The 21,738-nt window shown below is 47.8% G+C and overlaps 1 protein-coding gene across 7 annotated transcripts in view; it reads left to right on the forward strand.

Annotated features, from left to right (window-relative positions):
* Positions 1-763: 763 nt before the first annotated feature.
* Abca3 (ATP binding cassette subfamily A member 3) overlaps positions 764-21,738 on the forward strand; it is a 58,758-nt gene continuing 37,783 nt past the window's right edge. Inside the window, exons 1-9 of one of the 7 annotated variants that reach the window (XM_057773650.1) lie at positions 764-1,170; positions 3,544-3,582; positions 9,651-9,852; positions 11,838-11,982; positions 13,230-13,320; positions 13,429-13,693; positions 14,976-15,103; positions 16,526-16,691; positions 21,172-21,431. In XM_057773650.1, coding sequence (XP_057629633.1) covers positions 13,267-13,320; positions 13,429-13,693; positions 14,976-15,103; positions 16,526-16,691; positions 21,172-21,431 — 873 coding nt within the window. In that variant the 5' untranslated portion in view covers positions 764-1,170; positions 3,544-3,582; positions 9,651-9,852; positions 11,838-11,982; positions 13,230-13,266. The other 6 variants (XM_057773656.1, XM_057773652.1, XM_057773653.1 and 3 more) reach the window with 6 other exon arrangements.

Here is a 21,738-nt window from a genome sequence, read left to right on the forward strand (position 1 = left end):
GATGCCGGGGAAGGCTGAGCCTCACTCACCGCCCGCACCCAGCCAGTGGCCGCGGGCATTCAGGGACCCGCCGGACCACCCGCGGCGACTGTTGGCCCCGCGGCGAAGTCGCCCACGCTCCACCCAGTGACCCACGGGCCAGCCGCGCGGCTGCACAGACCTGGATCCAGGAACTTACGATCTCACCGCCATTCCCTCCTAGAGGGGACCCAGAACCCTGATTCCCTCCTCCTAGCCCCACCCCACCCGGCTACTCCGATTCCGTTCTCGATGCTGTTGGGCTGGGTCGTGACTCTCGCTTTACTCGCTGCCTGCTGTCGACGCTGTCAGGTTCCTCAACCTAACCTCCCCAGGGCTTGGGTTTCTTCTGCTCAGGCAGGAGCGGGAAAGTAGCACGTTCCCTTGGTGACGGGAGTGAGATGGAGCGAGAGCCCTGGGGAGAAAGAGGAACTTGAAATAGTAAAACCCGCCGCGAAAGTGAAATACTTAATATTCCAGCCTCAGTTGCTTTGAAACACATTTGTGCTGAGACAAGCTTCAGGCCCACGGCCCCGGGGCTCTGTCCCCTGGCATCGCACGCTCATTCGGCGAAGCAGAACCCCAGACTAACGCCCTCTGCTGGACAACGGACCAGGGGGCGCCGCACTCTCGGTCGCCTGAGTGCGGCCCAAAACCCGCAGGGGCAACCCATCACGCACGCGCAGTACGGCCCCGCCCCACCCCACCCGCACTCGCGCACGCGCCTGCAGGAGGTGCGCCCTCCGTGAAGTACTGCGCAGACGCACGGTCCGGAATGTTGACCTAGGAGCGGGTGCACGCGCGGGCGACGCGGAGAGCCCTCTGTCAGAGCCGGGCAACATGTGCGAGGCACTGCGCAGACGCTGAAGCCGGAGCTTAGGCGAGGCTAAGCCGGCCGGGAGCAAACCCCGGGCACCTGCAGGGGCGGCCCACTGCGCACGCGCGATCCGCCGCGCCCCCTGGAGGAGCCGGAGCTTCCTGGTGCGTTCTCCCAACCCCGCCGGTCTCCGGTGCTTCCTCCCTGCGGGGCGGCCTCAGCTGTCAGCGCCGGCCGCAGCCGCCCCTGCGAGGCTGGAGCGGAACCGGGAATCTAAGGGAGGGAACCTGGCGAGAGAGCCGCGCCGAGCGCCGCCACTCTGGCGTTGGGGGTCGGTGAGTGCCACTAGGACCGGTCCCCTCGCGTGCTAGCGCCGGCGTCTGAGTTTGCTCGTCCTTGCCCGTGTCTCCGCTTTGCCTGCGGGCAGCGCCCCAGCCCGGGGCCTCCAAGTCCCCGCCGGCTCCCGGACAGTCCGTGTGTGTTGCCGCAGGTGTCGCTTTCGCGGCGACGGCGAGACTGGGTGTGTCCCCGCTATAGCAGGACCGCTGGGCGCGCAGGAACCTGCTCAGACAACCAGGGTCGTTATGCGGGCCCAGCAAGTGGACAGACAGCCGCCGCCCTTCGGTGCGTTCTTGGCTACGGGGTAGCGGGCAGGTGGAGTGCTCCAGGCGCACACAGCCAGTACTGGTGCGGGATGAGATTCCTCCCGAATCAGAGTCCTTCAAGCCCCACCCTCTTTATTTTCACGAACTTCAGCGTAAGGTTCAAGGGGTGCTTCCATAGGGGTTGAAGTTGGCGAAGCCCCCAGTGTGCAGGACAAGACAGGGAAGGGAGACTCATCGGTGTGGGCTATGTTCCTGCAGCACTGTGCCTAGGGTCAGGTGTCTCGGGGCTGGTGCTCTGGACTTCAACCAGCACCTGAGGGCTAGGGTCGCCTTCGGAGCCGGGTCCAGGGCAGGTGTTCCCTGGTGCTGCATGCTTGAGAGACCCCGCTTTCCCTGTGTGTGGCCCTTCTGGGCCTTGTCTTAGAAGGTATTTCTGTCTGGCCCCTTGTCTCCAGGCCCGGAAGGTTCTTGAATTCTGGTTTAGGGACTTAGTGTTTGCACATCAGGAGCCCTCGGGAAATGTTCCAGAATGAATGATGTTGGCTCTGTAGTAACAATGTGGAGACCCAGGCAGAGTTTAAGGAAATGAATTCCACCCTTGACTCCTAAGCAGCCTTATTTCGTTCAGAAAGTTTTGGTGTTGCCGTTATTAAGCTTGAAAAGACTGAAACCATTTTAGAAAACTTGCCTCATGGGAAGTGAAGAGGGAAGGGAGAGGAAAAGTGAATAAAAATGGATGCCATGGGAATCTCCCTCACCCACATTGGTTTGAATTGAGCCCTTGCAAACAGAACATCATCTTCCTCTAAGATGCTGTACCCCCAGTCTGAGCGAACAGCCTTTTGGAGCACGACAAGGTAGTTGTAATTGTTTTAGCAAGTCACTAGCTTTCCATATTATATTGTCCAGGTAGTCCCATGGAAACTATTTGACTTAGTCTTAACTGAAAAGGCTTGATTTGGCCTTTATGGAGTCTATGGTTTCTCCGCCAGCCCTGCTTTTGGCAATTGGCAGGAGGCTCCTTTGCTACTGAGTCTGTCTAGAGCTACATTCTAGAACTCTTAGGTATGCCTATCATTCTTCAAATGGGCCAGGCTCCAGGCATGATTCTGAGTCACTAGGGGTTGTCCCTGGTCTTAGAGATCTTAGAATGGCACTGATTTACAAAAAAAAAAAAAAAGAAAGAAAGAAAAAAGAAAAAAAAAGCTGGCAAAAAGCAGAAACAGTTTTGGACCAGTGGTAAAGGCGTTTGACAGTCCCATCTGATAGGTTGAGTTAGATCCCTACAACCCAACTGGCAGACTGGGAGAACCAACTTCTTCAAGCTGTCCTTGACCTCCATACAGACACCATAGTGCAAGCATCCCCCTGCCACGGCACAAATAATAAATAATGTATTTTTATTAAAGGACGAGGTGGCTGGCACATGGCACATCCAGAATAAGTGCCACAGGTGTCCAGGGGAGTGGTTTCAATTAGGAGCAGGAGATCTGAACCAAGGCTGCGTGTTAGAACTGCTCAGACCAGAGCCCACAGTCTTCATGGGTGAGCCTCAGCTTCAGTGTCTGTCAGAAAACAGCCCTAGAAGATTCTGCTTTGCAGCTAAGATGACAAGCTCCTGCTTTCCAGAGACCGTTACAGAGGGCCTGATATCGGAGTAGGCCAGGAAATGGTAGGGTTTCACCAGGTAGAGCAATATGTTGGGTGAAGTGCTGAAGGCCCATTCTGGGTGTGGAAAGAGGGGCGTGGGGCCCATCCATGCATTGATGCCCATTCCCCTTGAATGGCACAAGGCCTGGAGTCAGCAGGTTGTGATCACCTTCACAGAGACCATAATGCTCTCCTTGCTGCTTTGCTTATTATGGAAGATCCATGGTTACCTCTCTGGGGACTCCTGTTGCTTCATTACCTCATTTCCCATGCCTAAAAAGGCAGAAAAGCTAGCTATCCAGGGAATGAAACCAAGGCTGCAGCATGGGAATCAGGCAGGAAAGCAAGCAACAGTATAAGTTTTGTGGAATTCTCTTCAGAGAACTTTCTATAGGTCATATATTTGTCCTAAATTATACCCTGTCAGTTCTCACCAAGAGCTTCCTCTTCTAGGGAGACCACTGCCACCAGCTCTGGATAGACCAGATAATGGTGAGTGTTTGTTCCAGAAAGTACAGTCGTCTATCTACCTGGGCCTGCAGAACGAATCACCCAGTCTCAGACTTGGCTTCCTACAGCTCTAAGACACAGGTTCTGGCTTGTAGGCCATGATCACCTCATTTGCATAAGGACCACTGTGTAAGCAAATCATCCCCATACACTTTCCATGTGTACTGCTATATAGAAAAGAATTTGAGAGTGTCCATATATATATATATATAGTCAAATAATAAATCCTAACAAATAAATCCAGAATTATAGATGAATAGGGATTTTTTTAGAGAGATACAAGGTGAGGCCAGGCTGTGGTAGCACACACCTTTAATCCCAGCACTTGAGAGGCAGAGGGAGGTGGATCTTTGAGTTTGAGGCCAGCCTGGTCTATAGAACAAATTCCAGGACAGCCAGGGCTACACAGAGAAATTGTGTCTCAAAAAATAAAAAAGCAAAGAGATAAAGGTAAAGTTAACGTGATGAAAACATTTCCAATGTAGTAACAGAAAAAAAATTATAGTATAAACATGCCTTGTACAGGAAAAGCCATGAGATCAGACTCAGATCGCTGAAGTGAAACTCATGTCCTAGCGCGTGAACATGCTTGTTCTTGGTCTGTTCATTTCAGGAACCAGGTCTTGTTGAGCTTACGTGAGCATGATAAACCTTGTGTAGGCACAGATGCTGTGCTTCTGGGTCTGAGCTCATTTACCTGCCACACAAATGCTCTGGGCAGATTTGGGTTGGTGCATGTTTACAGGTAAAAGGAAAGATGCAAATTCTGGTCTTGAATGTTTTGTGGTATATACCTTTATATGTGGCACTCATATAGCAGCTGTAGCAATATCTTGTGATTTTGAACTGTCTTACGCTTATCAGCTTTTTATTGCTATTACAAATTCTTTTTTTTTTTTTTTTTTTTTTTTTTTTTTTTTTTTGGTTTTTCGAGACAGGGTTTCTTTGTGGCTTTGGAGCCTGTCCTGGAACTAGCTCTTGTAGACCAGGCTGGTCTCGAACTCACAGAGATTCACCTGTCTCTGCCTCCCGAGTGCTGGGATTAAAGGCGTGCGCCACCACCGCCCGGCTCTATTACAAATTCTTGAGGCAGCTTTTTTGAAAAAGACTTGCTTTGACTCATAGTGTTAGAGGTTTCAGCCTATGATAATTGACCATAGCCTTGCGGCCTATAGTAAGGCCGCACACCATGGTGGCAAATGAAAACCGCACACATGGTTGTGTCCAGAAAGAGTTCTCACAGATGTTCTGGTGATGTAGACCTCCTGCCAGGCCCCACCTATTAAAGTTTCTGCCAATAGTATCAAGCTTGGAACTCAGCTTTTAACATATGAGCCTTCAGGGGACACACAAGATCCACCACACATCTGTGTTCAGAGATTCATATTCACTAGATTTCTATTCTTAGCATGAATTGTTTGATAGTTATGATTCTCATATCTTGTCATCTTTTCCTTGAAGAGACAGGTTTGCGTGTGGGGTTTTTCTGAGGGAGAGTGTTTTTTTCAAGGAGGGTATATCCATAGGTGTGTGTGTGTGTGTGTGTGTGTGTGTGTGTGTGTGCAGGCCAGACGTATCTTCTTCTGTTGCTTTCCACCTTATTTTCATTGAACCTGGAGCACATTAATTTGGCTGGGTTGGCTGGCCAGCAAGCTCCAGCAGTTTCCTGTCCCTGCACCCCCTCCTGCCCTGGCTCCCATTCCGGTGCTGGGGTTACAGACACGTTCCAATGCCCAGCTTTTCACATAGGTGCTGGGTCTGAACTCAGGTTCTTCTGCTTACATAACAGGCAGTTTACCCAATAACATCTCCTCGGCCTGTGTATGTTTATTGCTTTTTTAAATATTTTTATTTTATACGTATGAATGTTTGTCTGTCTGTATGTATGTGCACTGTGTGTAGACCTGGTGCCCACAGAAGCCAGCAGAAGACATCAGACCCCCTAGAACTAGAGAACATTGCATTACAGAACATTGTGAGCTGCCCCATGGGTGCTGGGACCTGAACCTGGTCCTCTGCAAGAGAAGGCAGTACTCTTCATTGCTGAAGCATCTTTCTGCCCTCTCCTCGCTTAGGCAGTTTCATGCACTGTTGCAGTCACTTGTTATTTAAAAACTTTAAAGCTATCTAGGACTAGAAATTTTATCAAAGAACTCTATACCATTCTTTAAATTTTCCAGTAAGTCCCGCGCTAACCAGTGAACCCTGGAGGTGCTTGTCGACACTTCCCAGATAGCTACAAAACTTTGGAAACCTTTGGGTAGTCTCTGTTAAACGTTTATTACATTCGTTAATGTGTATGTGTGCACATATGTGCATATGTATGCGAAGATCAAAGGACAGACAACTTATGAGAGTTGATTCCATCTTTCTTGTCTAAGGATTGGGCAGGTCACCAGGGTTAGAGCAAGAACCTTTATATACTGTGCCATTTCTCTGGCCCTCTTTTTAAAAACGTTATCCATGATACCCTTTTTTTTTAATGATATCTTGAAGGCTGAAGAGATAACTGAGAGGTTATGAGCACTGGCTGCTCTTTCAGAGGTCCTGAGTTCAATTCCCAGCAACCACATAGTGGCTCACAACCATCTGTAATGAGATCTGGTGCCCTCTTCTGGCCTGCAGGCATACATGGAGACAGAGCGCCATATAGATAATTTTAAAAATGATATCTTGAAACATATACACTTTATGTCTGAGATGCTTAAATAAACTCCTGAGAGAGACCCCACCACCACCCATGTTACAGGCTCACTATCAGGACCCACAGTCACTGCCTCACAACTGACAAAACCAGAGTCCGTCATGTATTAAATACTCAGGAAGCTTTTTTCTTATTTTAGGGAATACAAGGAAATTGCTCACTACCCCTCCACTGTCATGTACTGTCTTGTTCACCCGACTCGAAAACAGCTGGTGAGCTTCACAGATGAGGGCCGTATCCTAAAAATGTGCCTCTTCTTCTCCCTTTAATTCATGTTGCGGTTTCCGTCTGCAGAATCCATTGCCTTTGACATTTCCCAGTATTTAAATAGCCTCAGAGAAAGACTGAACAAAGTCAGAGCAGACGTAAGCTATGTGTGCTTTAGCTCACATACATACATGTGCCCGTCAATGCTTTCTTGGGGCAGAATCCAAAGCTTTGTGTATGTTAGGCATGGTAGCACATGGCTTAATGCTGGCACTTGGAAGGCAGAAGCAGGTGGATCTCTGTGAATTTGAGGCCAGCCTGGTCTACAGACTGAGTTATAACAACCAGGATTACATACTAGACAGACCCTATCTTTGAAAAGAATTTTTTTTTTTAATTTTAAGAATTTAAGCCTTGGGGTCTGTTTTCATCTGTGTCTCCTTGTTCGCTGCTGTCAGGCTCATGTTCAGTTTTAGGGTGACTCTTCCACCAATATCCTTCCATTTCTTCGGGATCCTCCGGTAATTCCACAGGATGAAACAGCCGGAGCACCGTGGTCACCCAGCCCTCCATCTGTCAACATACGTACAATTAATTCCTGTCTTCTCCAGGATTGTGTGATATTATCTCTGGTGGTCTAAATGAAAATGGCTTATAGGGAGTGGCATTATTTGAAAGGACTAGGACATGTGGCCTTAATGGAATAGGTTGGCCTTGCTGGAGGAAGTGGGTGTACTTTGAGGTTTCAGAAGCTCAAGCCAGGCCCAGTGGGTCACTATGTCTTCTACCTGCTGGTCCAGATGTGGAATTCTTGGCTTCTTCTCCAGCACCATGTCCGTGCCACCATGATGGAATGGTCTAAACCTCTGAACTGAAAATCAGCCCCAAGCCGGGCGATGGTGGCGCACGCCTTTAATCCCAGCACTCGGGAGGCAGAGGCAGGCGGATCTCTGTGAGTTCGAGACCAGCCTGGTCTACAAGAGCTAGTTCCAGGACAGGCTCCAAAGCCACAGAGAAACCCTGTCTCGAAAAACCAAAAAAAAAAAAAACAGCCCCAATTAAATGTTTTTTTGTTATAAGAGTTGCCATAGTTATGGTATCTCTTCACAGCAACTTACCTGCCTTAGCTTAATTTCAACAGTTACAAGAGAGAGAAGTATTACAGACTGTAAACTGTAAGAACATTATGTGTCCATTAGTAAATCCTTAGCATGTTGTACAAATACACATCACAGTAAGCATTTGGCAAATGTTTGTTGAATGAATTAATGTTTTCTGCTTTGTGTGTCTTAAAAAGCCACAGAGTCTGTCAGCACTCTCTATGTACACACACAGACCTTTGGTCCTGGCTGGCTGCTGGAAATTCTCTAGCTCTGGTAATAAAATGCTTTCCTAAAAGCATCTCAAGTAGGGCAAAGCAATTCCTCAAGTTGAAGGAAGAACACGAAGTGTGGCCAGCGCTGCCCACCAGGACACCTCTGTGTCACACACCTGTGTAGCATATGAAGCACCATGGTCATCAGCTTTCTCTGAGCAACCTCAGCAGCCTATTTGTGGCCTTATTAGGGTTCCTTTCTTCTCGAGGCCTGTGACTCCATGGAGGGAGATGCACCAGTTCTGGGGACATGACAGACACATGGCGCAAAGGGTTTTCTGCTTGATACCAGGTCCCTGTCGTGATTTACTGGTTTCGAAGGCCCCTTAGCACCCTCTCCGAAGCACTGGCCCTGCCCTGCTCTGTGCTTGCAGATATTCATGTGGAACAAAGAAACCAGATGATGGGGTTCAGTGTAGCTGCCATGGTGGCTTAGTGGTAGAGTTCTTGCCTGGTACGAATGAGGCACTAGTTTTACCCCTGGCACTGGCTGGGACTCCTCTAGATGCTGCTGATTAGGGGCACCATAGTGCGCAGGGACTGTCACAACCCATAGTCCCTAAGCTAAGAGCAATTGTGAGAAAGACCATTTTACAGGAGTCCTACGGTCTGCCCGCAGAGTTCTCAGAAATCAGCATTTGCTTTATACATAACCATTTGATTGTTCACTTTAATACAAACATTGAAATACTCATTGCCTTGTGCAATGTTTGATACTTTAACTGGAAGCAAACAAGCCTTTGCCAGGGTGGGGGCTGCCTTTTCTTTCTCATTGTTTCCTCAGGATCAGGCTGAGCCCTCTTCAGTGGGACCTTCTTAGAGGATTCTTGCAGGGGGTGGGGAGGCTAAAGTGACCAGCTCTTGGTGTTTGCCTTAGAGTAGCTGGCAGTTGTTTCCTCCCCTGAGGTTAGTCTCAGCTCTCAGCCATCACCACTTCTGAGTATCTCCAGTGCCACTCAAGTGTTAATAAGTGCGTTGAGGAACTTTAACTTCCTTCTCTTGCGTGCATTGGTTTTCGTAACCAGAAAGTGTTCCAGATTTTGTAATTCCAGGATCTCCTCCTTTAAATGCCTTTGCTCAAACAGAACATGCACAAGTGTGAATGTAGCCTTCACTGAGACTTCAGATAAGGCTTAGCAAGGGCAAAGCAGTAAACAGGGTATTGAGGGGAATGGGAACAAATTAAAGCACTAAAGAGGTGGTGGGCTGACTAATGCTACATTCTAGGAGCGATAGATGAAGATGTTAGAAGGATGCTCACCGTGACTAGAATATAGAAGATATATATACTTTATATATAAATGTGTAACATATACATGGTATATACCCTGTGTATAAAGGATAGAGGCATGCAGGGCCTAGGAGCTCAGATTTCGAGGCTGTCAAGACAGGCTGAGGTTCAAGTGCTGACACAGCTTTACTTACAGTTTGGTCTTGGCCAGTACTTCCTTTTGGTCTCGGTCTGTGAAGGATGATAATACTAGGAACCGGGGCCACATTAGGAGGCCATCAGCATAAAGTGCCAGGCACTGCTGTGGATATGTGTGTGTAAATCTGCACCTCTCCGTTATCCAGCTGCTCTGTTTTAGCACTATCCTGTTCGGTGTGTCTGGTGACTGTCAGGCAAGTGCTAGCCACTGATCTGCGCTCCCTAGTCCCTGAGAAACATCCTCGGAACACATTTTGCTCTCTTACTTTCTAACTTAGTAGCTGTTTTGTGGTTATTTTTCAAATTAAACTTAAACACCCTTCATCTACCCAAAGGTGCCAGAGAGTCATGCCTGTGAGCCCCAGGTTCCTCCAGATGTCCCTCGAGATCTCATCATTCCTGCTCCCTAGGGCTACTGCTTCTCTCTGGGGACCCACTGGCTCCACCCCAGAGTTGTGTGTGTAGCACTGCTGCCAACAGGCCACTTCACCTGTAGCCTTGGAGCAACACCTTCAGCCAGCCTTGCCTGGGACTAAGGTCAGTTTCTGGTGCTGCCTCTGCAGTTTGCCTATGTGTCTAAACTGTGTGGGCTTTGCTGCTCTGGACCTGAAAGGGGTGGGAATAGCAAGAGAGTGTTATATATTCTTGAACAATAGTCAAAAAGCAAAACTTTTTTGTTATTGTTCTTGTTTTTTGTTTTTGTTTTTCAAGACAGGGTTTTTCTAGCTTTGGAGCCTGTCCTGGAACTAGCTCTTGTAGACCAAGCTGGCCTCGAACTCATAGAGATCCGCCTGCCTCTGCCTCCTGAGTGCTAGGATTAATGGCGTGCGCCACCACCGCCCGGCTAACCATCTACTTCTTTACCAGAAGATCATTTTATTTCCTTTTTGAAACGAGGTCGGATGTAGCTCATACTGGCCTTGTACTTACAGTTTGGTGGAGGAGATTGAATTTGAGCTTTTGATCATCCTGCCTACCAGGAGCTAAGATTACAGGTATTTGCCATCACGCTGAGTTTATACAGTGCGTGGGATTGAGCCCATAGGCAGGTAACCAAGCTGCATCCTGAGCCCCAAAACCTTTCTGAACTGTGACCTTTTCATATTCCTCTCTGGTGGAGGGAGAAAGTTCATCTAGGTTAAGCTAGCTGCTGGTCTGGATTAGCTTTGACCAGAGCCATCTGGTCTCCCTTCCAGATGGACTGTTATGAAAACCTTTCATAACACCAATCTGGGGTGGTGGAATTCTCAGCGGGGAAAGGCGCTGCTGTTAAACACTGTGACCTGAGTTTGATCTCTAGAGCTGGCATAGAAGGAAAGAATTGTTCCTCTAAGTTGTCTTCTGACCTACACCCACAAACAACACACACACACACACACACACACACACACAATAAATAACTAAAAATGTGTTAACATTAAAAATTTAAAAGTTACTACGGGCCTTAACAAATGTCATTAAATTGCTGCTCCTTTATCAATCATCATAACTGTTTTTAAGACATTATTGATAGGAGGTTTTACTTGCTGTTGTTTAGGTTTGGATGGTTAGTTGTTATAGGTTTTTTTGTCATTAAAAGTCATATTTTTAAAGTGGGTGTGGCAGCTCATGCCTCAGTCAGAAGGCTGATAACCACTATTCTGAGGCCAACCTTAGCTAACTGCAGGACTCTGTCTCAAAAACAATTCCATTTTAAATTAATTTGTGAAATTTCTCTACTACCTTTAATGCATGAATTTTGAATTTATGTTTTAAGGCAAGATATTTAGTGCCATTTAATATCTGTTTAAAAAAGGTAAGATTTTTAGTTTTTAAAATAAAGGTTTTTTTAGATTTCCCTCTCTTTTTTAAATTATGTGTGTGTGTATCTGTGAGAGTATCACTAGAGTACCGGTGCCCACGGAGGCCCCGGGTACTGGATCCCCATACTGGAGTCCAGAGTACATGCTGGGGATCGAATTTGACCTCTCCAAGAGCAGCATGCAGTCTTAGCCTCCAGGCCATCTCTCCAGCCCTGGAAAGATCTTTATGGAAATATTTAACTGTAAAAGTAAAAATAAGGATTTTTGTTTTGTTTTGTTTTGGTTTTGGGGAGTTTGTTTGTTTTGAGACAGGGTTTTTCTGTGTAACCTTGGCTGTTCTGGAACATGCTTTGTAGACCAGGCTGGCCTGGAGTTCATAGAGATCCTCTTGCCTCTGCCTCCTGAGTGCTGGGATTAAAGGTGTGCGCCACCACTGCCCAGCTAGGGCTTCTTTAAAACAAACAAAAAACCTCTTTATCCCATATATTTTATAATCTGCAGCTATTCATATTAGACGCATGTTAGCTTTTGATCACTAGTGAGTGACTCAGGAATTATCAATAAACCCTGTTTTGCCCTCATCTGACTAAGAGTTGGTGTTTGGTTAGTATTAGCCATGCCCATAGAGCTCATTAACTGAACTAAAGTCCCCACTGTGAGTCACCAAGGCTTTTCCCCACTTGGAGACTTAGGCTGGGAAGTGCTTCTCTCTGCTTGCAGCTCTCAGGAGCCCTGCTGCTCCCTTCCTTCCCTTCCTGCGGGTCTTCACATCTGGACCTCCATGCCTTCAGTTTGCTGAATGGGATCCTCCTGACTGGGTGTTGCCAGCCTTACCTGAGTTTACTCGGACCACCTACTTTTCCAGGTTAGCAGCTCAATGTCTCTGCTTCTGGTAGCTGAAATGCAGTAAAATTTGTCTTAAGTTGACAACCTTCATAAATGTTGTTTTTGCTGTTGCCTGTGTTTGATAAACTCTTTGTAGACTTTTCCTCTGGTTGTGGGTGCCAGGATTATGTTCGATTTATGTTTAATGTAGAAGAGGTACTTTTAGGATGAATTTCTTATGGCTGGTGTGATGGCATGTGTCTATAATTCTGTCAGGAGACTGAGACAGAGAATCACTATGAGTCAACAGCAGCCTGGGGCTACCTAGTGAGACCAGCGTGAGCTACAGAGCAAGACCCTGTCTCATAAGGGGGGTGTGAGGGAGGGGCCATGCACAGTGAAACCTTGGACTCCAGTATTTCTAATAACAATAGGAAAAACTGGCCTTAGATTCAAGAGAGAATGACTGACTTACACAGCTCCTGACCCTTTGGGCTCCTGGGTCAGCAAAGCCACTGAAGGCCCCAGTCCTAGGCCTCTGCTTTTCTCTTCCTCCTCACAGTCCTTTCAAGTCCTAAAAACTACCTGTAGCCAGGACACCAAGTTTTCTTTTTAGTTGATTAACTTAGTGCCTGTGTACACACATGGCATGGCACATGTGTGGGAATCAGTTCTCTCCTTCCACCTTCACCTGTGTCCCAGTGACCCGGTGCCAAGCTTGGCTGCAAGCACTTCTACCTGCTAGCCCCCTCTCCAGCCTTGAATTTCCTTTTACTGATTCTACATTGGTTAATGAAAAGGCATTATTTTGCGATTAAATGGGACATGCATGGTAAACAAAGCATTGGAACAATGATAAAGCGCAGCAGCAGTGGAGAGCACATAAAAAGCTCGTCGTTGGGTGGGCAAGAGCCCAGTGGGGAGAGCAGTTTGGCTCCAAACCTGAGGACCTGATTTTGATCCTCCAGCCTTGCATGGAGGAAAAGAGAGAACAGACTCTGACAAGTTGTTCTCTGACCTCCACACATACACCATGGCACTTGGATGTGCATACACACAAAAGTGAATAAATAGAATTAGTAAAGCATGTTGTTGAAAAACATGGCAGTTGCCCCAAAGCATGTGCATTGTCTCTGGATATGGTGTGTCTGGAGCATCAGGATGGCATGCTTCCTTCCAAGGGAGTGTTTGGGATTAAGGTGGCAGAAAGGAAGGTGAGAAAATGCGGAGGAAAAGAGCTTGTAGCAGTTCCCAAGGTGATTGGTCTGTGTTTCCATGGCGCTTTAGTTTTCCATCTTGGTGTTGGCCCTGTGCCTGCAGGAAGATGGCAGTGCTGCGGCAGCTGGCGCTCCTACTCTGGAAGAACTATACTCTGAAGGTGAGTCCAGCCCCGAGGAAGGGTGGCCATCGTCCATTTGATGCCCAGGGAAAGCCCTCAAGGACGGAACATCTGCCGCGGTCCACAGGGTGGTCGTTTCTCTTGTAGAAGCGGAAAGTTCTAGTGACAGTCTTAGAACTCTTCCTGCCCCTGCTGTTTTCCGGGATCCTGATTTGGCTACGCTTGAAAATCCAGTCAGAGAATGTGCCCAATGCCACAGTTTACCCGGGCCAGTCCATCCAGCAGCTGCCCCTGTTCTTCACATTCCATCCACCTGGCGGGAGCTGGGAGCTCGCCTACATCCCTTCCCACAGTGATGCTGCCAAGACCATCGCGGAGACTGTGCAAAGGGAGCTAGTGATCAGCATGAAAGGTGAGACCTGGGAGGGGCTTGTGGTTTGGGCCTTTGTGACAGTGTTGCCTCCTCCAGGGCACAGGAAAAGCTGAGTCCACACTCAGAAACTCGTCATGTTGGCTAAATACCTTTATTAATCCCTGGACTACCTTATCTCAGTACAAAATGAGGTTCAAGAGCCCCTCAGCATTGGACAGAGGGGACCAATGAAGAAACGTGTGGTAGTGTTGGTCATATCTGGCTCAACGGTCACACCTAGTGATAGCGAGCAGCTGGGTGGACCCAGTCCAGGAAAGCCATTTAATTCTGAGAGAGCAGAGCATGGTTTGAGTACATGGAACCAACAACCTTCCTGGGGTGGGTTTCAGGGGACAGCTCTGAATTAAGTCACAGGAGGCCTGTGGAGGGAGCCACCCGGGTAATGTGTGCTAGCCTTCTTTTCTGTATCTTTGCTTTCAAGATAAAGCTGTTGTCCCTTTCCCTCTTCCTGTTGGCACAGACTGCCTATAGCTTGTTTCACCCCACCAAAGGATTACAACAAAGCTCTGTACTTAAAAGGAGAGTCAGGGGACAGAGGTCATTTGAGCACCTCCAATTTTTAAAGCTTGCCATGGCTGGTCATGGTGGCGCATGCCTTCAAATCCGGCACTTGGAAGGCAGAGGCAAGTGGATCTGTGAGTTCAAGGCCAGCCTGGTCTACAGAGTAAGTTCCAGGACAGAGTTACACAGAGAAACCCTGTCTTAAACAATAAATAAATGGGGCATTGCCTGCTCTTCCAAAGGTCCTGAGTTCAATTCCCAGCAACCACATGGTGGCTCACAACCATCTGTAATGAGGTCTGGTACCCTCTTCTGGCCTGCAGGCATACACACAGACAGAGTGTTGTATACATAATAAATAAATAAATATTTAAAAATAAATAAATGAATGAATGAATGAATAAAATAAGACTTGCCGTGATTGGGGGAGTAAGTGGGGTTGTTGCCATAGACTGCAGCCCCTGACCCTGTTTTGTTATAGGTTTCTGTGACTTGGCCCTGCTGCTGGCCTGGTATCCCAGCCTGATTCAGACTGCAGCAGGAAGACTAAATGCTACCAGGGCTTCTATGACTGAGCAGTTCTACTGTCTGTAGCAGCCTAAATCTCTGCCAAGACAAAAGCCACTCTAGTCTTGAGGGTTCCCACAGCTTTGGACAGCCTTGTCAGTGTGCTGTCTTTTATCTGAAGTGTCCTGGTCTTCCCAGGCTTCTCAAGGAGAGGGATGATTAGGCAATGTGTGGTTTGCTGCTTTGTCCACAGTGCACGGCTTTTCTTCTGAGGATGACTTTGAGGACTACATTCGGTACGACAACCGCTCCTCCAACGTGCTGGCAGCTGTGGTATTTGAGCACACCTTCAACCACAGCAAGGACCCCCTGCCGCTGGCGGTGAGACTTTGATTCCCCTCCACACACACACACACACACACACACACACACACACACACACACACTGTGCTGAGCCTCATTTCCCCTCACTACTCACTATGCTTACAAATAAGGATGCTTTTCCTCAACTGCCCCCTGCCTAAAAGTCAACCTTAAGCTGTCACTGGGAACCGTGGTACTCAGTCCCTCTGAGGGAGCTTGGTGATGTTAACCTGTCAGTCCAGAACAATTTTAAAAAAATCTGCCAGCCCATGGACAATCACTTAACTTTTGCATTTTATAAAAGGTCTCTGGGCCTCTTTAGATAAAAACCAACTAGGATAAGGAAGAAAATAGGTGTTTTGGACTTAAATATAAAAAAAAAATAGCTAAAAAAAAAATGAAGGAAGCTTTTTGCTTTCTAGACGGTTTTAGAACTGAGCAAACTGACTGGGCAGTGGTGGCTCACACCTTTAACCCTAGCACTCGGGAGGCAGAGAAAGGTGGATCTCTGTGAGTTCGAGGCCAGCCTGGTCTACAAAGCAGGTTCCAGGGCAGCCAAGGCTACACAAAGAAATCCTGCCTCAGGAAAACAAAACTGAGCAACTCTCTCACACGATGGTGGTGCCCGGCCATTGTCCCTGCATATGTAGCATTGAAAATGTGATATTGCTGGGCATAGTGGTGCATGCCTTTAATTCCAGCACTTGAGAGACAGAGGCAGATGGATCTCCGTGAGTTCAAGACCATCCTGGTCTACATAGCAAGTTCTAGGCCAGCCAGAGATACACAGTGAGACCCTGTCTAAAAAAGAAAAAAAGTATTTGTGTTGCTAAGTAACGGAAGAGAAGTGGCTACAATATCGCATAAGTACCCTGTGTATCCCTGTGTCCCTGCTGGGAGGAATAACTGCCTCTGGGGCTGGAGAGAGAGCTCATCAGTAAGAGCACTGGCTGCTCTTCTGGGGGACCCAGGTTCAATTACCAGCACCCACATGACAACTTACAACTGTCTGTAACTACAGTTCCAGGGGACACAACACCCTCACACAGACATACATGCAGGCAAAAGCCAGTGCACATTAAATAAAAATAAATAATCATGAAAAAAAAAAGAATGTAGGTAGTGGCACAGGCCTTTAATCCCAGCATTTGGGAGGCAGAGACAGGTGGATCTCTTTGAGTTTGAGGCCAGCCTGGTCTACTGAGTGAGTTCCAAGACTGGCTCTGTAGCTACTGAGAAATCCTATCTCAAGAAGAGAGAAAAAAAAATAAAGAATGTCTCCCTCTGATGTTTTGAGGCAGTTGGGGTAATTGCAGGGCAGGGCATGATAAGCTCCTGGTGACACCATCCTAGTGAGGAAACACACCCACGGGGCACTCTGGCGTCTACTCTTCCAGATGAATCCTTCAGAATGGTTGATTTTCTCTTCTGTTTTCACAGGTAAAATACCACCTACGCTTCAGTTACACACGAAGAAATTACATGTGGACCCAGACAGGAAGTGTTTTCCTAAGAGAGAGTGAAGGCTGGCACACCACTTCTCTTTTTCCACTTTTCCCAAGCCCGGGGCCAAGGGAACCGTCGTCACCTGATGGCGGTGAGCCAGGTGAGAGACACTTAGGGACCATAGTTCTAACCCCAGGTTGCTAACTCCTGATCACTCTAAGGAGTCCAAACCACCTCACCTTCTCTACAGAAAAAAATTGGGGGGTTGGGGTGGTGAGACAGGGTTTCTCCATGTAGCCCTGGTTATCCGGGAGCTTACTCTGTAGGCCAGGCTGGCCTTGAACTCACAGAGATCTGCCTGCCTCTGCCTCCTGAATGCTGGGATTAAAGGCGTGTATCACCGCTGCCCAGCCAGGAAATTATTTTTATAAACTTCTCAATTGTGAAAGGAAAAACAGTCAATAAGGCTGGCTCCTAAAGGAGCCAAGTCCAAGCCTTAGAAAGATTAGCATCCCGCCCCACTTCAGAAGACAAGGGTCCTTGAGTGAGACATTCATCACTCGGGTTTTTGTGTCTTGTGTTTTTCGAGACAGAGTTTCTTTAGGTAGCCTTGGTTGTCCGGGAACTCACTCTATAGACCAGGCTGGCCTCAAACTCACGGAGATCCCCCTGCCTCTGCCTCCCATGTGCTGGATTAAGGCATGTGCCACCACCACCCAGCTTTCACTCAGGTTTTTAAAAGCCTCATTTTAACCAACTTTTCAGGCTTGTTTTTTGTGTCCCTTCCCTGGCCTTCTCTGTGTTGGATTTTATAACATTTTGAAAGGCTGCAGGTTCTTGATTTAACTCAGTAACTTGCATAGAAGTTCATGTTGATTATTCCAGTTCCCTGTCTATGCATACTGTGGTCTGTGTGGTGGAGCTTTCTGTTGTTCATAGGTCTGTCTGTTCTGAAGCACAGGAACATCTTGGACCCAAGCTAGAGAGAGGTAAGAGGTGGCTAGGACCAGTGATCCAAGGTGAAATATAGCTGAGTCTGACCAAGATTGGCAGATGTCCAGAAGTTCTGGAGAACACTGTCTCCTGCAAGTCTCTCCGGGGAACAGGACTCAGAATGTACACCTGGCAGGCAGGAGGCATCCGACCAGCAGCATTTAGAGACACCTCTCACTGGTTCTAGGACCCATCCTAAGGCTAACACTCTGAGTTGGGGTCTTAAATCTGGAAAATGAACTAAAATGAACAAGGAGCGATAGAGAGAGGTTCTACACCAGTGAGTAGACCTGGAGCTCAGGAGAAGCTGCAGCCAGCTACCACATCAGTTGCCATGTCAACCAGCTGGACACGCTGGCTGACAGATGCTACCGTGTAGCTCCTCAAGCCTGTCTTGTTTGTTTGTTTGTTTCTGTCTTGTTTCTTGAAAGCAGTAGGAAATATCTCTTTAAACCAGGGATGGTGGCACACACCTCAGATCCAAGTACTTGGGAGGCAGAGACAAGCAGATTTCTGAGTCCGAGGTCAGCTTGATCTACATAGTAAGTTCCAGGACAACTAAGAGATCCTCTCTCAAAAACAAAACAAAATAAAAGCCTAGGGCTAAAGAGATGGCTCAGAGGTGAAAGCCCTGGGTAAATTCCCAGCACCCACATGATGTCTGATAACTGTAGCTCCAGTGTCCTCTGGCCTCTGCAGATACCGAGCAATCATGTGATGCACAGACAGGCGTGCAGGCAAAACATCCAAATACATAAAGTAATCTTTAAGAAAAAAAAATTTTTTTTTTCTTTTTTTTGGTTTTTCAAGACAGGGTTTCTCTGTGGTTTTGGAGCCTGTCCTGGAACTAGCTCTTGTAGACCAGGCTGGTCTCGAACTCACAGAGATCCGCCTGCCTCTGCCTCCCGAGTGCTGGGATTAAAGGCGTGCGCCACCACCGCCCGGCAAGAAAAAATTTTTTTAAAAAGTAAAAATTTAAATCTTAGAGGAAAGGCTGACAGATATCAATGAGTGCAATCTCAAAAAATTGCCCCCAGAAGAAAAAGCCCAATCACTAATAGAAGACTCGGAAAAATAACTGCAGCAGTTGACAAAGGGAAAATGTCAGCCAGATGTGGTTGTTCAAACCCTTGAAAGACTTCCCCGAGTTGTTTAGGAGTTTGTAAAAGCCACAGAAGTAGGTAGGAAGGTTACAACGTTGGTGTCGGCAGGTCAGTTCTAATCTCACTTTTGTCCCAGATGTCCATGCCTCAGACTCACTAACGTCATCCTGATAAGTGTGTGTCCCCAGGGGTGATGAGATGGCTAAAGTGAAGAGCGCTGACTGTTCTTCCGGAAGACCCATATTTGATTCCCAGTACCCACATGGCAGCTAACAACCTTATGTAACTCCTGTTTCAGTTGACCAGGCGTGTATGTGGTACATAGACATATATCTCCCAAATACCCATTCTCATTAAAAAAAAATTAAATTAAAGGCTGTGCCCAGAATACTCTGAAAGAACAAGGTAACCCACAACATTCCTCCAGTGGGAAAGTGGTAGATTAGATTGCAGAGTGATGGCTTCATGCCTTAAACCAGTGGTTCTCAACCTCCCTGGTGCTGCATCCCTTTAATACAGTTCCTCATGTGGTGACCCCAACCATAAAATTACTTCATTGCTACTCATAACTGTAATTTTGCTACTGTTAATGAATCACAGTGTGAATATCTGATATTCGAGATATCTGACGTGTGACCCCAACAAAGTGGCTGTGGACCGTGAAGAACCACTACTTAGACTATCAAGTCCCCACAAAGTTGTAATGATAAAAATGGCTGCATCACTTGGTAGTCTCCTGAGGAAACAATACGCCAGCAAGTAGCAGGCAGTTATGTGTGGGGAAAACCGTACTGTCGTGGTGACTAAGCTTGACTTCGAAGACAAAGTTTATGGTGTCCCATGCTCACCTGAAACCCTCACCAGCTCTGTGGCTTCCTGGGCCTGTCTGTCTCTCCAATGAGGACAGCATTCGCTGCTGTGAAGTGTCCTTGTAAGGATGAGAATTATTGCTCCGCCAGCACTGGCCTTGACACTTATCAGTGACGTTACAGTCATAAAACCAGAGACAGAAGAATGGCAGCACTTGGTGACCTGTGCCACGGGCGTGGTTAGTGTAAGCTTTGCAGCTCGGACGGAAAGGGATCCTGGCAGTCGGGGGCCAGGGAATCCTGGTGCTACAGCTCAGATGGGAGAATATTCTGGCAGTTGGGAGCCAGGAAATAGTACAGGTCACAGTAAGCATGGCAGCCGACAGCTCTGCTCTAGGGAAGGTTTCCCCAATGTAACAGCTCTGCTCCAGCAGGAGAGGGGTTCCCAGTTGAGTTGTTACAAAGCTCTGGAGCATAAGAGCAACAGCTCTGTTCTGCTAGGGGAAGGGCTTCCCCAGTGAGATCTGCCATTACACAGCCCTGCTCCTCTCACTCCCTCTCAGCTCAGATTTACTGGGAGGGAAGAATTCAGGAGAGTGGCTGCCTCTGCCAGGGTGGAAAAGGGGCAGCCACAAACTGAACAGGCACAGGGCTCATATAGGACTTCTTAGGGGTGGAGTTTTTCCAGGGAGAAGATTTTCAGAGTGGGACTTGGTCAGATTTCAGTCCCTTGAGCTCAGATCTGGTTGGTTTTCAGGGACAGATTTGGCTCTGGTTTCAGAGACAAACTGGTTTTCTTTCACCGGCCCTTTCTAGCCTTTCCGGCCCTTGTTTCGGGACCAGGGCATGTTTCTTTCACTGGCTCTGGTTCTAGGGCCAAAGTGTGTATCTTTGACCCTGGTTTCAGAATCGGGGTATATTTCTTTGGTTCTGGCTTCAGGGCTAAAGCATGTTTCTTTCACTAGCTCTGGTTTTAGGGCCAGGGTGGGTTTCTTTGGCTGGCCCTTTCCCCGTACAGTTAGCGTGTACATGGTAGGCTTTTATGAGGGTTCTGGGGATCCAAACCCAGGTTCTCTTTTTTTGGGGGTGAGGGAGGAGGTTTCAGGACAGAGTTTCTCTGTAGCTTTGGAGCCTGTACTAGAACTAGCTCTTGTAGACCAGCCTGACCTCAAACTGACAGAGATCCGCCTGCCTCTGCCTCCCAAGTACTGGGATTAAAAGTGCGTGCCACCACCGCCCGGCTCAGGTTCTTATGCTTACGTAACAAGTGCTCTCACCTACTAAACTGTCTCCCTAGTCCTATATTAAGCTTTTTTTTTTTTTTTTTTTTTTTTTGGTTTTTTTGAGACAGAGTTTCTCTGTCCTGGAACAGGCTGGTCTCGAACTCACAGAGATCCACCTGCCTCTGCCTCCCGAGTGCTGGGATTAAAGGCTTGCACCACCACTGCCCGGCTATTAAGCTATTTTTAAACTATGATCATGTTTGTGATTATGTGTGGGTTGTGTTAGTTATGAAATAGAAGTATCACCTGGCAATATGTGACAAACATTCTCTTTTCCCTGGGAATTTCTGAATGGTGTCGGATGCTGTTAGTGGTCCGCAGAGTGGGGTATCAGTTACCCTTTGCCTCCTTGACCCTACCTCTGTGGACCCAGAAAAGTCCTATCTGTTTAAAGCACATCCCTCTCTAGTGAGCAGCGCCATGACACAGCGTTCCTCTGCTTTTGGACTCAGGGTACATCCGTGAGGGCTTCCTGGCAGTGCAACATGCTGTAGACAAAGCCATCATGCATTACCATGCCAACGCCTCTGCACATCAGCTGTTCCAGAAGCTCAGCGTGATCACCAAGAGGTTCCCGTTCCCACCGTACATCTCTGACCCATTCCTCATCGCCATCCAGTACCAGCTTCCTCTGCTGGTCATGCTGAGCTTCACCTACACCTCCCTCAGCATCATCCGGGCAGTGGTGCAGGAGAAAGAGAGAAAGCTGAAGGTAACCCTCTGTGTGCGACAGGTCGGTTTGAGAATGGCACAGCCTCAGTGGTGGGTCCGGAGACTCCTCAGAAGAGTTGGCCTGTCTCAAGGCTGCTGCTGTCAGCCAGGGCTCCCTCTTGGATGCAGTGTAGACACCCTATGGTCCAAGCTCTTTGAAATGCTGAGATTCTGAGCGTGGGCATGCCCTCTGCCTGTAATCTCCGTGCAGCACTAAAGGAGGTTTTGTTTGCTTTGGGTTTTAGTTTGTTGTTTAGTTTGGCTTGGTTGTTGTTGTTTTGTTTTGTTTTTGTTTTTGAGATAGAGTT

This window comes from Chionomys nivalis, chromosome 7, assembly GCF_950005125.1.
Source record: "Chionomys nivalis chromosome 7, mChiNiv1.1, whole genome shotgun sequence".
Classification (NCBI taxonomy): Eukaryota; Metazoa; Chordata; class Mammalia; order Rodentia; family Cricetidae; genus Chionomys; species Chionomys nivalis.